Source organism: Chiloscyllium plagiosum, unplaced genomic scaffold (genome assembly GCF_037043375.1).
Source record: "Chiloscyllium plagiosum isolate Xiang-an unplaced genomic scaffold, Cpla_swu_hap1 HiC_scaffold_20, whole genome shotgun sequence".
Classification (NCBI taxonomy): Eukaryota; Metazoa; Chordata; class Chondrichthyes; order Orectolobiformes; family Hemiscylliidae; genus Chiloscyllium; species Chiloscyllium plagiosum.
Genome location: NW_028270158.1, coordinates 32437734 through 32453332, shown reverse-complemented (window position 1 = coordinate 32453332; position 15599 = coordinate 32437734). Strand labels below are relative to the sequence as shown.

Here is a 15599-nt window from a genome sequence, read left to right as displayed (position 1 = left end):
GTAAAGTCTACATGAAATCTATTGTGCCAATTTATTGCAATTTGGGTCCTGCTGTGACTGTAAATGAGTGTTTAGGTGTGTGGGTGGTGCAGTTGTTTAAACTGTGTCCTGGTACCCCCCCCCCCCACCCACCGCAGAACCTGCTACAATTCAGTCCAGACACAGGGGTGCAAGCAGGTCTCTGCTCTTTACTGCCTGTCGGAGTGACGTCAGAAATGGATTCCGGGCAACGTATTTAAAATTCCCACATGGCATCAATCCATGGATAAAATTTGCCTGATTTTAGCACTAATTGGTACTAAAGGATGAATTTAATGAATGTATTTGTTAGACTGCATTAGTAAAATCTGCCTTTAAGTCATGCTCAAAAGGATTCTGGATTTCTTGAGATATGTTATGAAAGATGTCATACTGATACAATAAAGCAGATCGGGACATTAGAGAGAGCTTCATTCTGTCTTTAGCCAGTGGTGTGCCTACTCTGGGATTAAACATAAGAATACATAAGATATGAAATTGTAGCTTCAGTATAGACCATCAGGCCCTTCAATTCTGTTCAGCCATTCAACAAGATAATCGCTCACCTTCTCAAATTATCCCCATATTCCTTAATTAATTCCTGCACACCAATACATTGGTTGGCCTCTGTCTTGAATGTTCTCAATGACAGAACATCCACAGCCCAGTGAGGTGGAGAATCCCATAGATTCACAATCCTTTGAATGAAAGTGTTCCTCCGCATCTCTGTCTTAATACCTACCCCCGATTGTGAGGCTGCATCCCAGTGTTCGTTATCTCCTAATGGAAAAGAAATTCTCAGCATCGATCCTGCTAAGCCCTTTAAGAATGTTATGTTTCAATTATGTCTTTCATTCTTCTAAACTACATGGAATGCAGGCCTACTCTACTCAATCTTTCCTTTATCCAAACAGATCTTTGATGCACTCCTCCTTGGGTAACTGCAGACAGAATTTCAGGCGGAGGGCTTACCATTGAACTGTACAATTGTAGTAAGTTTTATTTTTACCCTTCTACTCCAATCCCTTTGTGACAAATGTTTACATTCTATTTGCCGACCAAACTGCTTCCTGTACCTGCATATTAACTTTGTGCTTCATGCACAAGGACATTTAGATCACTCCTCCAAATACAAATATTACCAAATCTCTCACCATTCAAAAAACATTAAGCTATTTTAATGTTAACTCGTTGCAACATTGCAGTCCATATGCTATATACTTGCTCACCTGAACTGTCTATCTATATACCTCCAACAAATTTTGTACATTCTCCTCACCACTTACTTTCCCACTTACCTCTATCATCATTCTGGATTGTATAGGTTGTAAATAGCTGAGGCCCAAGTACTGGGAGAGTGAACAGTCATTTGCAAGGACAATGGAGTCAAGTATTGAATTAAACACATTAATTTCTATCTGTGCTTTAATGAATCCAATTTATTGTGAATGCTTTGTGCAATCCAGAACATTTAGCTTTGATGTATTTTTTCCTTTTTAAATTCCCTGACATTATCTTAGTAATGAAAATGCCAGCTCTCACTGTCCATTTTGACCCATACTAATTATTCTCACATTGCTTTCCTTCATAACCCTGACACTTCCCTTAGTGTGTTTAGATGTACCCTTTCTTGAATTCTTCCAAATCCCTCATTTCCCCCAAAATTGTTTAAAAACATTATCTACTGCACTACTTATTCATTTGGCTACAATGCCAGTGCCAGCCAATTTTAATCTGAGCCTACACAAACAGACCAATCACTCTTTCCTTAGTATAGGTGTCAAAGGCCATTAAGAGAAACTCTGTCTCCCATACTACTGCATCAGCTCTGCATTTAACATTCTAACCTGTTTGTCCCTTAGCGAGCTGACATGTGCTCAAGGTCAATAATCCAGAGATTATTTTTCAGGTCCTGCTTTTAATTTTGATTGTGAACCCTGAAACTCTCAGCAAAACATCATTCTACATTCTGACTATTTTGCCGATTCCTTTGTGGACTGGGTCCAACCCAATGCAAATTTCTCTCCAGACTCAGAGACATGGCTTTAACCCCGGCACCAGGCAACACAACCGTCAGAACTTCTTATCATTGACAGGAGACAGCATCTATTCTCCTGACTTTACTGGTCCCCTTCACTAACACATACCATTTCATTCTGCCCACTTGATAGGCTCCGGCACTATATACCGTCGTCAATTTCCCCCATTCATCTTGCAACAAGTACCTCAACCTGTTCATCAAACTGAGACACAAAAAACTTCTCCATCAGTACATTCCGAATCCCATTCCTCTTTTCTGAGGTGGCACCTAGCCAAAACAACTCATCCAGTCCCACACCCCTGCCTTTTCCTCTACAATTTATTCCTCCAGATAACTCTACAAATTTCTTTTAAAAATCATGTTTTTAATCTGGGTTCTCAATCTATTCCAATCCTAATTACTCACTTAATACAAGGTGTTTTTTTTTTGGCAAAAGGTAACACGAAACAATCATTTTAAATCAGTGCCCTCATTCGCAATTCATACACCAGCTGGAATAGTTTCTCCCTATCTACTCTGCTGCAGAGTTTATCCTTATCTTCTCCAAGGACAATAGCCCCAACTTCTCAACTCTATCTACATTACTGAAGTTCCTCATCCTTTCAACTATTCTTGCAAAGCTTTTTTGCTCTCTGTGGTTTTGAGGCCAAAAAATTGTGTTCAATAGGTTTGAACCAAGTTTCATCCATTGTACTCTCCTCCCCTATTTATAAAGTCCAAGATACTACTTTATAAACCACTCTGATAACCTATTGGACCAGAGGAGAAAGTGAGGTCTGCAGATGCTGGAGATCAAAGTTGAAACTTTATTGCTGGAACAGCACAGCAGGTCAGGCAGCATCCAGGGAACAGGAGATTCGACGTTTCGGGCACAGGCCTATTGGACCACCTCTCGTGATTTGTACACCAATATACCTGGGTCAATTTGCAGCCAAAAGTGACTGTGCAAGATAACAGCAAAGGGTACAGAGATAATGTTTCAGCATGGATAAAGAACTGGTTAGTTGATAGGATGCAGAGAGTAGGGATTAATGTTTTTTTTTGGTAGACAAGCTATAACTAGTAGAGTGAGACAGGAATCCATACTAGGGCTTCAAATATTGACAAATGATATCAGTGACTTAAATGAAGTGATTGAATGTATAGTAGCTAAATGAATAGGAAAATTAGTCCAAGAGGACACCGTCTTCAAAGGAATATAGATTGGCTAAGTAAATGGACAAAAACTGGCAGATGGCATATAATGTAGGATCACTTTCATTATAGGAATAGAAAAGCTACAACTATTTTAAGTAGGTTAATACCAACAGTAACATTCTTTTTTAAAAAAAAAACTATATTTCTTTGTTGGACTGACGACATAACTTTTACTGACTTCATGATGCTAGTTGCCCAGTTTCTATAAAGTTCTGATCAGCAGTAACCAGGGGACAAAAGCTGACACCATCCTCCTAGAATGTCACATTCCTGGTATTGCATAGACAGTCCAGGCAAGCTAACAAAACACAGTTACAGGCAATGGGTTGCCCCCACCCTACCATGCAGTGATAGGAAAGGAAACTCATGAAACTCATTATGTTGGAGATGGTGTGAATGGTGTGAATGCCTCAAACAAGAATCCCAGCCATGTGACTGAAAATGGTTGTTTGAAAATAGTTTTAATTATGTAGCTGTGACTTATTTGCTGGTCTGCTTTTTAAACTAGAAGAGAAATGAGCAAAGCAGATCTATGCTTAACTAATACTGACCTCAATCTCTCAAAACTTTGTATTCCAGAAAGAATCTTCTAGTGGTCGGCAAAGTGAACTAACTTCCAGTTTGTAATTAGTGTAAAATTCAACTGCATCTGACCTCCTGTAAAAGGGACATCTGTGACCAGACAACCGAAAGGATCGCCATTTAACAGCAACTTGTATTTAATGCCAATTTTTAAAAATGTAATTCATAATTGTGACTTATTTTCTTAGGGGTGCAGGCACATAATTCTTTCAAGTTTGCTTCACACAGTGGTTAAAAAGGCATTTGGCACCCTTGCCTTCATTACTTAGCCTTTTGAGTACAGGAGTTGGGGTGTCATGTTGAGGTTGGACAGGGCCTTGTTGAGGCCACTTCTGGAGCACTGTGTCCAGTTCAAGTCACCCAGTTATAGGAAGGATGTTGTTAAGCTAAAGGTTTCAGAAGAGATTTACCAGAATGTTATTGGATATAAAGGTTTGAGTTATAAAGAAAGGCTGGATAGACTGGGATTTCTTTTTCCCCCACTGGAGCAAAGGAGATTGAGAGGTGTCCTTACAGAAGTTTCTAAAATAATGGGAAGTATAAATAGTTAAGGGTAGTTGCCTTTTCCCTTGGATGGGGGATTTTAAGACTTGGGGCACATTTTTAAGGTGAGAAGAGATTTAATAATTGAATTTTATGAATGGAGAATATTTGCTGGAAAATGGGGAACATAATACATCTTATTTTGCAAGGGAAAGGAAAGAAAATGAAAAACAAGTTAAAATTTAACTCTGTTACAGACAGAAGAGAAAAACAATAAAGATAATTTATTTCTCCTCCTGTCCATGATAATAGAGACAGGTATAGTCAGACAGCATGGAAACAGGCCCTTCGGTCTAACTTGTCCACCCCGATCATGTTCCCGAGCTCAACTCATTCCACCTTCCTGTATTTGGCAGATATCCTTCCAAACCTTTCCTATTCATGAACTTATCCAAATATCCTTTTTAAATGTTGTAACTGTACATACATCTACCACTTCTCCTGGTAGCTCATTCCACATACAATCCACTCTGTATAAAAAAAAGTTGCCCCTTTTTAAAATCTTTCTCCCTCTCCTTAAAAATATGCTTCCTAGTTTTGAACTCCCCCACCCTAGGAAAAAGACATTTTTCATTCACCTTATCTTTGCCCTCATGATTTTATAAACCTCAATAAGGTCAGCCCTCAACCTCCTATGCTCCAGTGAAAAAGGTCCCAAGCCTTTCCAGTCTATCTTTCTAACTCAAACCCACTATTCCTGGCAACATCTTGGCAAATCTTTTCTGAATCCTCTCCAGTTTAATAATATCTTTCCTATAATTGGGTGGCCAGAATTGCACACAGGGCTGCACAGTGGCTAGCATTGCTACTTCACAGTGCCAGGGACCCAGGTTCAATCCCAGCTTTGGGTGAACATCTGTGTGGAGTTTGCCTGTTCTCCCCATGTCTGTGTGGGTTTCCTCCTATAGTCCAAAGATGGGTAGGTTAGGTGGATTGGCCATGCTAAATTGCCCCGAGTGTCTGGGGATGTGTAGGTTTTGTGGATTAGCCTTGGGGATTGCAGGGATAGGGTAGAAAGGTGCGTCTGGGTGGGATGCTCTTTGGAAAGTTGGACTGATTGCCCGTTTCAACACTTGGGATTCTATTAGATTATTGAACTTGATGGTGCAGAGGGATCCAGGAGTCCGAGGAAATTAAGCATAACAAGTTAGAGATTGGCAAGTGACTAAAGAGTGGAATGAAATGTTGCTACTTATTGTAAGAGGAATAAAATACCAAAGTAGAAAGCTGGACAAGACTTTGAGGAGAACACATCTGGCATCCTGTGTACTGTTTTGGCTTCCTTATTTCAGCCCTGTTTTATTTGAAAAAACATGGCTAACTCCATTAGAAGCAGTTTAAAGAAGATACAGTCAACACATTGCCAAGACGAAAGATTTATTTTATAATAAATTATAAACTGGGCCTATATTTGTAGATGTTTGGAAGACGGAGAAGTTATTTTATTCAAACATATTAAATTCTGAGGGGACTTGATAGGATGGATATCAGAAGGATGTTTCTTGGTGAGAGGGATAGTGGAACTGTGGAAACACCACAGAATAAGAGGCCTTCATCTTCAGGTGGGGATGAAAAGAAGAGGTTTCTCTCAGAGGGTCATCGCTATGTGGAATTCTCTTTCCCAGCAAGCAATGGAAGCTGGAGAGCTGAATTTGTTCAAAGTAGAGTAACAGAGACTTTTGATCAACAGGGAGTCAAGAGTTATAGTACGTGTGACTGTGTACGTCTGCAAGAGGGGGGCAGGAAAGCGGAGTTGAGACCACAACCAAAAATCAGCCAAATGGCCCACTCCTGCTCTCATATCCTTAATTTCTATGGCTTTAATTCTTCCAACAAAATGAATCACATCACACTTCTCTGCAGCAAACTTCATCTGCCACTTGTCCACCTTTTTCAGCATCCTGTCTCTGTCCTCTTGAGGTTTATGAACCATAAGAACATAAGAACTAGAAGCAGGAGTAGGCCATCTGGCCCTTCAATCCTGTTCCACTATTCACTAAGATCATGGCTGACCTCTTCACGGACTCAGCTCCACTAGCCCTCTCACCTTAACCCTTAATTCCTTTACTGTTCAAAAAATACCGAACTTAGCTTTAAAAAAGTTCACTGAAGTAGCATCAACTGCTTCAGTGGGCAGGGAATTCCATAGATTCACAACCCTCTGGGTGAAGAAGTTCCATCTCAATTCAGTCCTAAACCTGCTCCCCTAATGTTGAAGCTATGCCCTCTTGTCCTAGTTTCACCTGCCAGTGGAAACATTCTCTCTACAGCTATCTCATCTATTCCCTTCATAATTTCACATGTTTCTATAAGATTCCCCCTCATCCTTCTGAATTCCAAGAAATATAATCCCAGTCTACTCAGGTCTCTCCTCAACTCCAGAATCAACCTAGTGAACCACCTCTGCAGCCCCTCTAGTGCCAGTATATCCTTTCTCAAAACTGCATGCAGTACTCCAGGTGTGTCCTCACCAGCACCCTGTACAGCTGCAACATAACCTACCTGCTTTTAAACTCAATCCCTTTAGCAATGAAGGACAAAATTCCATTTGCCTTCTTAATTACCTGTTGTACCTACAGACCAACCTTCTGCGATTCATGCACAAGGACACCCAGGTGTCTCTGCACAGAAGCATGCTGTAACTTAATATCATTCAAGTAATAGTCCTTTTTACTGTTACTCCTATCAAAATGGATGACTTCACATTTATTAACGTTATATTCCATCTGCCAGACCTTTGCCCACTCCCTTAAAAATCACCTCCTCACAATTCCCAAAACTTTCATGTTTTGTGTCGCTGACACATTTTGAAATCTTGACTTGTGCTTTCTTATCTGGGTTGTTAACATATTAAGTGGGCAACCCCATTTCAGAACAGCCTCTGTTATCCACAGACCAATTATCCGAATTTCGGATTATCCGAACAGGATCTCAAGGTCCCATAAAAACGTTATCCGAACAGTTATCTGAACAAAATACTCCCTGCCTCGCTCGTTCGGATAATCGAGGTTGTTCTGTAAATACCTTACTCCAGTCCAAAAGAACAACCATACACCACTGTTCTGTATACTTACACATAGCCAATTCACACCTTCTCATCTCGCTTATTTCAGTGCATGTCTCCTGGAAGTACACATATGTCCAAACAATCTCATTACTTTCACCAACCCTCAGTTTCTCACAAAAAACAAGCTCAATTACAAGTTAGGGTTAAATACAATTTATCCTTAATGAATCCATGCCAGCTTTCATTAATTAACCCACATTTGCATAACTGACTGTTACTTCCTTTCCCCTGAATAATTTTTTTCTAAAGTCTTTCCCACCACTGAGCAGCCTGGTTCTATAATTACACTGTTTCTGGAGGGAGGATGCTACATTTGGGTGTAGTAACCAGCCTGACTAGAACTCATATTCCCTTGTCACTGACCAATGCTAAAATTTGACTAACTGAAGGGGTTTCGCTACTTCATGGAATAACATCTCCATAAGTCTCTCCTTCCTTGAATTTCTAAATGTCTGCAGTTCAGTCTCCAGCTCAACAACACTGAGGCGAAGTTCCTCAGTCTCTAGAACTTCATTGTTGATGCAATTGTCTGGAATTACTGTGGTCTGCAGAAATAACCATTCGCTACAGTTTGACACCACCTGACCTACCATTTCTAGTTAACAAATTAATCAATCAATAAATATGGTTAATGTTTAATGGGACATGGTAGAGGGATCTTTATTCTGCATCTAACCTGTGCTGTACCCCCCGAAAGCATTTGAGTGGACAGTGTTGAGGGAGTATTACTATTTATCTATCAAATGCTGTACCTGCATTGAGAATTAATATTGAGCGAGCATAGAGAAAGCTTTATTCTGTCTTTAAACAGTTCTACACCCTATCCTTTGATGTTGATTCTGAGAGCTTGAAATAAGAGGATTGTGATTCCTAAACCCTGAGATTATTTGCCCTGTTGAATTCTAGAAAAGCATTTATTATGTGAGTGTAGGAAACAGTTTCCCTTCTGGACTGTTATGGGTTAAATGCATTGCCAAGCCTGCTGCTTAACTGACTTAAATTAGAACAGGTTGAAGGCTTCAAGGTGCCAAAAGCTTTGGCTGTACCAGTTGGTGTTATCTGGCATGAGGCAAATGTTTAATCAGGCTTTGAGTGTTATGCTATGTGAGGTTTCAGTGATTTTTCACACCATAATCTATCTCCGCTACATGCGTTATATTTTTCTTTGAATCTGGCATTGAACAAGGGGGAAGGGTGCAATAGAATGATCTACATTTGATCAGAGAGCGCTGCAGATACATTTTAATGCTCTGATTGATTGGTCATGTCACACTTGCTTCTCACCAGCAGGAGGTGCTGACAAAACCTCATGAAGAGTCCCATTCTCCATTTCCCACATCAGTCATCTTGCAGTTTTTATGGATTGAAAGTGACAATTTAGTGCCAGTTGGCAGTATATTTGGAACTGGGGTGAACATAACACAAATTCATTTGACTAAGTCCTCAGTCCAAGCAGATGGAGAAGACTTTCATTTGTTTGCACAAACTTGGGCTTGAGCCGAAAGGCCAGCATTCAATAAGCTCACCATCGACAGCTGGAGATGGTCAATTAGCAAGAATGTTAAAGCACATTCATACAATATGGGAAATGACTACAGTATACCAGGGAGACAGCAATTCAGAAGAGAACACAGCATAATTTGACAGCAGTCAGACGCTATAGTGGGATCCTCAAGCCCTCACATGGGCTCACATTGACAATTATATTTCTATGCAAGTACAAAAACAAACTTGCCAATTCTCAGGCTTACATGTGCCTTATTTACCAAATAACAGCAAACTGGAATCTCTTCCCATGGCATAATGAGTACCGAGCAAGGAACGCTTACTAAATTTCAGGAATGATACAGTCATTAGCACAAGGTGCTTAGGGTAGGATGAAGTTACTGAGCAATTGTGTAACAGCTGGATTCTCATTGTAGAACTGCAGACAGTAAATAACATGGCACTGGGCAGAGGAATTGTTAAATGGTGGTTTGTTGGAGCTGGATTAACTTCAGTAGAGATACGAGCCGTATAATTTTAAACGATGTACAGCAAAGTGAGAGGCGCATATAACCCTCACTTTGAGAAACCAGTTTATACATCTTGATAATAATTCACGGTGGCACAGCAGTTAGCACTGCTGCCTCACAGCGCCAGAGACCCGGGTTCAATTCCCGCCTCAGGCGACTGACTGTGTGGAGTTTGCACGTTCTCCCCGTGTCTGCGTGGGTTTCCCCCGGGTGCTCCGGATTCCTCCCACAGTCCAAAGATGTGCAGAGAAGGTGAACTGGCCATGCTAAATTGCCTGTAGTGTTAAGTAAGGGGTAAATGTAGGGGTATGGGTGGGTTGCGCTTCGGCGGGTCGGTGTGGACTTGTTGGGCCAAAGGGCCTGTTTCCACACTGTAATGTAATCTAATCTAAAATATTTGACATGCAAATCCGTAACCATCAAATCACCAATCACATGCACACAGCATGGAGGCAGACTCATAATGGGCCTGGGTCAAAAATTAATGCGATTCACTCTCCAGACCCTTTACTTGTGACCCAGAGTGTTGGTGTGAGTTTACTCTGAGTATATGTACGTTAGCAGTGATTCACGGTAGTCTGATCTCTTGAATTCAAATGACTAAACTGCTGATTGTTGGGTATGGGGAGTGAAGCACGTAATAGGAAGTGCATAGAGGCAGCAAGCTCTGCAATACATGAATGCCACCTTTAGTTAAGTGAATGTAAGGTGATTCCTCAAAAGCTCTATGCATTTTGGGTTGAATTCAATAAAACACTGTAGGAACAGGAATATAATATCAGAACAGAAACCAAAGAGCAGCTGGCTACCCGATAAGCCATCAGCTCTCATGCCAAAGTTGCAACATGACATTCTCAGTAACCTTTCTTGTCTCCCTTTGCTCATCAACACATTTGTGGTCAGTTCTCTTCTGGAATTTATATATAAGCATAAGAGACTCTGGAAATTCAAAACGGGAACAGAAAATGCTGGAAATGCCCAAGCAGTTTCTGTGGACAGAGAAACAGTGTTAACATCACAATGCTGAAGTGTAATTTTTGTTTCCTGTTCCCACAGAAGAGTATTTCCAGCACGTGTCGTTCTTACTCCTCTGGATCTCCCTCTCGTGTTCTGCCTCAGCTTCAGGGTATCCTGGAAACTCTCACTTCAATGTATTATGTTGTCAGACCTACAAGCTGTGGCATTCATTCCCTTCCTCAGTCATTCCTGGTTCCTTCAAGTCTTCAAATCTAAAGTTTGGGATCACGGTGGCCTGCTGCCTCTCAGTGCCAGGGACCAGTTCGATTGCAGGCTTGGGACACTGTCTGTGTGGAGTTTGCACATTCTCCCAAAATATGCGTGGGTTTCCTCCCACAATCCAAAGATGTGCAGGTTAGGTGAATTGGCCCATGGTCAATTTCCCCAGAGTGTTAGGTGCATTAGTCAGGGGTTGGTGTGGACTTGTTGGACTGAAGGGCCTATTTCCATACTGTAGGGAATCTAATCAAACAACTCTGCTGCCTCCATACCCTTGTCCTCTGCTATATGAACCAGGCTGATACTTATTCCACAGCCTCTCCCAAGAACACTGTCAGACTACATCAGTGTAGCTATCACAGTAACTATAACAATAGTGGCATTCCTCCATTTCAACTCTTGTGCAAGGAGCAATAATAAAGTGCTTCTACACCTCTGTACACTCAGGGAGAGCCCCAAGCTGCAGGAGAAAATTACATATACAAACTCCCCCATCTCTAATGCTGACTGTGAAGACCGTGTGGAAAGTGAGAAATGAGAAAGACAGGGAAGCAGGATAGCAGAAAGATGATGATGATACAGTATCAGCCTGAACAATCTGGGGTTCCTGTGATATGTTGTAACCCATATTTAACCAGTTCTACATTTTCTGTTTGCATGTACAATTTTCAGCAATGACAGTTGCCAAGTTTGATGCTGGAAGACTACAGGAAATGTAAAGCCTTAGAAAGTGTGCAACATAGTCTGATATCAGAAATGGTCAATTATAGTCTTGTGCAGAAACTTGAGATAATGATCTATTCCCACCTGATTGAAGAAAGCTAAGGAGGTTTAGTCCAAGTGTTTGAACAAAGACTTTGATCTTCACCTTGGCTATGTCCTGCTCTACTAGACTTTGATTCTTGGCTTAATGTTTTTCAGCTACAATAAAATTAGCCCTCTCTCTTTTGAGACTTGCAGGATTTGCTCGGTAAATGTAGGGGAATGGGCCTGGGTGGGTTGCGCTTCGGCGGGTCGGTGTGGACTTGGGCTAAGTAATTTAATCTAAAAAAAACTCTTCTTCACATTATTTAATTAGCTCAACTGGGAGAAACAAATAATGGAATATAAATACTTGAACAGGGAGGCACTTTACCAAATCATTTTGTCTTGCACATCAGAACAAATAGAAGAATGTCAAAGTTCATGCTAATTTATATTGCAGAAGTGGGTGCTGATTGGCTGGCAAGTTCAGTCTGATTGGCCTTGGCGAAGGAAATAGGACACTGCAGCTGGAACCAACTCCTGGGTCTAGGTAGGAAATGGGATGAGGGAGTCACAGCAGCTTAGCTCTCCTCACTTGCCTTTTCAGCATCACCTCACTGTACCAGCCAAGGCCAAATATTTTCAGTTTTCCTCAGCCATCCAAAAATTTACACTTACAGCTATCAACCACAACAAACATGTGAAAGAAGCGTGACAGACAGAATAAGCAGTGAATTATTTCTAGAAAAGTTCCATTTTTGTGATAGTGCTTCTCTTGAACCATAGCTTGCAATGACCTGGCAAACAGTTCCAAGTCGTCATGACAACAAGCTGCATTTTTTTAAAACCATGTCTAAATCCTGCCATACTTTTGTGTTACTGTCTGCTCTGGAATTTCCAACAACAAAAGAAAAATATAGCAATTTTTATATCCTTAGGATACCCAACATACTTCATAGCCAATAATCTTTGTTTTTTTTCATGATGATCTACCTCAAACCAGAAGCTGGGACTGGTGTTTTTCTGGGCATGTGGATTAGATCACAGTTTAGAAGTCAGGAAGATACAAACTGCCTACTCAAAGGGTTAGGGAGAATACTAGTTACCCATACGGTCAGGGAGGTGGGACTGGTCCTCTCAAAGTAACTCAGCATTTGGAACAATCACAGTTGCATTTACGTAGCACCAGTAATGCGGTAAGTTATCCTAAGATGTTCATGAAACAAAACCTGATGCTGAACAACGCAAAGAACGAACAAGACAAACGATTAAAACCCTGGTCAACAGGATAGGTTTCAAACATCATTTTAAAGTAATGGAGGGAAGCAGGATTTGTTTTTGTGGGTGAGGGTTGGCTGGAAATCCAGAACTTCAGCCTCAACAGCTGAAGGCACAATGGTTGGGTGAACAACATAGAGGGCGGGAAAGAGCAAGTTGGGGGGAATGCAATGTGCTCAGACAGCTGTAGGCTTCAATGAGGTTATAGTGCTGGGGTCACGGGATGGCTGGGTGGGGGAGAATGTAAGGCCACAAAACTAATCAAAAAGAGGATGGTAATTTGACAATCTCTCTCTCATTCGCTCCAACCTCAGGCAGAGCGTCGTCCCTTTTCCCTTACTCTGTTTTACTCTATTTATCTCATTCCTTTTGTTTATCTCCCCTGACTAGCTGGAGCTAATCCGAGCCGAGTCTCCGGCTTTGAGAGTGATCACGGAAATGGGTTTGGCGAGAATCAAGGTGGAAGCTGTGAGCTCAATGTGAGCTCTTCATGTGGATGGTGGGTATGACTTCATCCCAGCACTCGCAGGGTTTGTTAGAGCAAGTCCTACACACGGGCAGAGACAGGGAAACCCAACACGTCCTCATTGGTCAGGGTACAGCCTGTAGGATAACACAAGCACAGTGGGAGGGCAGCTGAGATCTTAAGATTGTGCACAATGAAGCTTATAGCCCCATGTGCAAACACTATCCCATTGCCCTGCCCTTTCTGCATAACCCGCCAAATCTTGCCTTCAAATATTTATTTGATTTCGTTTTGAAAGTTACCACTGCTTTTGCTTATCCCCTTTCACCCTGAGCTCAACCATTTGCCGCCTTACAAAACTCCAGCTCCAGATTTGCCCACTGGTCTTTTACCAATTATGTGAAATTGGTGTCCTCCAGTTCCTATTCCTCCCGTCACTGTAAACTCTTCCTAATTGTAGACCCTCCTGCCAAAGCTTCCATTATGAACCTGAGCTGTCCCAAGGAGAACAAACGCGGCTTCATTAGTCTTACCCCATGTGCTACCTGGAGTGAATATATTGTTCACAAGCGCACCAACACCAAATGAGCTGTGTCCCACCTCACCCCCCACCTCCCATTCCCCAACCAGGCAAAATAAACGGACTCTTCTTTCCCCATTACAATCCCTCTGTACCTAATGCACTTGGAAAGGAAACTGAAAAAAGGTTGAACATTCACAGCCATTTCGTTCAGAGGCAAACACTGATGCTGCCTTCTCCCAAACAAGACGCATCTCCTGTGGTCACCTCTGGGTTTGCCCTTCGATCTCAAGTCTTGTAACTTTGCCCCGAGTTCCCGCTCGGAACCCAGACCCAGCTGAGTGGGAATGGGAATGGGAATGGGAGTGAGGGGGGGGGGGGGGGGATGAGAATGGGTGCTCCCCTCGCAATTAGGACACTACAGCCTTTAGAATGTCGGCAGCATCTGGAGGTCCCATCTCTTTTTACCGGAGGGCCACTCATTTGAATGGGTCTTTTGGAGACCGGTGAATGAGCACGGGCTGTGCTCGAGTGGCTTTCAGCAAGTTACAGAACAGAAGCATGTTCCTAGCCAGCCCTGCTGTCAGTTAGAGGGAGGCGCCGCTGTCTGCTGAGCAGGGAAATGCTAACAGCGCCCTGCTCCCACTCTGAACAGCCCCCGGGCTAACATTCACCAATCCTTTCAAAGTAAAGGGTGACACTTTCCCTGGACAGGACTGGAAGCTTAAAAAAAAACAAGGGGGTAGAATTCCCCACAGGAGTGTGTGGGGGGGGTGTGTGTGAAAATGCCCGGTGTGGGTGCAGACTGAGTGCATGCTAATGGAGCTCTAGACTGAAGTGCACAGAGAGAGCCAGGAGATGTGAAGGTGAGGTGGTGGTAGTGCTGGTGGTGGAGGAGGACTGATGGGGAGGAGTGGGAGCTTACCTGTACCATTCCAGACCCCGGTCGTAATGCCTGTCGAAGAAGTGTGGCTCCACACCGACCGCCCTGACGTCCGGGTGCACCCGGATGGCCTCCAGCAGCGCCCGGGTACCTCCCTTCTTCACCCCGATGATGATAGCCTGAGGCAGCCGCTGCAGCCCGAAGTCCGGCGTGCTGTTGCTGCGGCTCAGCTCCTCGTCCGTGGTGCTGGACTCCTGGCCTTCCCTGTCCAGTAGCCAGCTGTGCACGGTGGCCACCTCGGCTGGGCTCTCGCTGCCCAGCGCCTGGAACGTGGGGCTACTCTCGCCCAGCCACAGCCTGGCCCCGGGAGGCTCTCCAACACTGCCCGCCTTGTGCTCACTGCCCTGGGTCACCGGGAACTGCAGGGAGGTGTAACAACTCAGCAAAGTGTAGCAGACATAGGTGAGGGACAGAGACAGGGTGAAGCCGAACAGCAGCCGCTGGGAGAGTTTATAGGAATGGACTGTGGGGCTGGAGCAGAAAGCCATTTCTCACAGCAGTGCTGTTCAAAGGACAGTGCAGAGACATCTTCTCACTCCGAATGTTGCATGAACCTTTGCAATGAACTGTCCCCATCTAATCCCGAGCAGCGAAATGATTCTCGGATTTATCCTTTCTTACTGCACACCAACCTCCACTCCGCCAGCAGCAGCTGTTCCCCAAAGCAGGTGGCCATTCGGGAATCGGACTGCCTCTCTCTCTCTCTCTCTCCTTCCCAGCCTCGGGCTCCTTATTCCGGGTAACAGCGTCCCCTTCTCTCCCAGACCGCGGTCTGTCTCAGCTCCGCGCACACCGTCCACCTGCACCCACCGCTTCCAGACAGGACACAGCCCGGTGTCAGAGGGGTTCCGGCTCCCCCTGCCCCTCCCGGAGACACTGACACTGTCCCTGTCCCTGTCCCTGCTGGAACACACTCAGTAAATCCTGCTCCTCCCAGCTGCTCACTCAG

At 43.3% G+C, this 15599-nt stretch overlaps 1 protein-coding gene across 2 annotated transcripts in view; it reads right to left on the bottom strand.

The window, feature by feature from the left end:
- Positions 1-15529, bottom strand: part of LOC122560712 (heparan sulfate glucosamine 3-O-sulfotransferase 4) — a 162458-nt gene extending 146929 nt beyond the window's left edge. For both annotated transcript variants that reach the window (XM_087998086.1, XM_043711664.2), the window contains exon 1: positions 14633-15529. In XM_087998086.1, the coding sequence (XP_087854212.1) occupies positions 14633-15138 (506 nt within the window). In that variant the 5' untranslated portion in view covers positions 15139-15529. The remainder of the gene's footprint in view (positions 1-14632) is intronic.
- Positions 15530-15599: the final 70 nt, after the last annotated feature.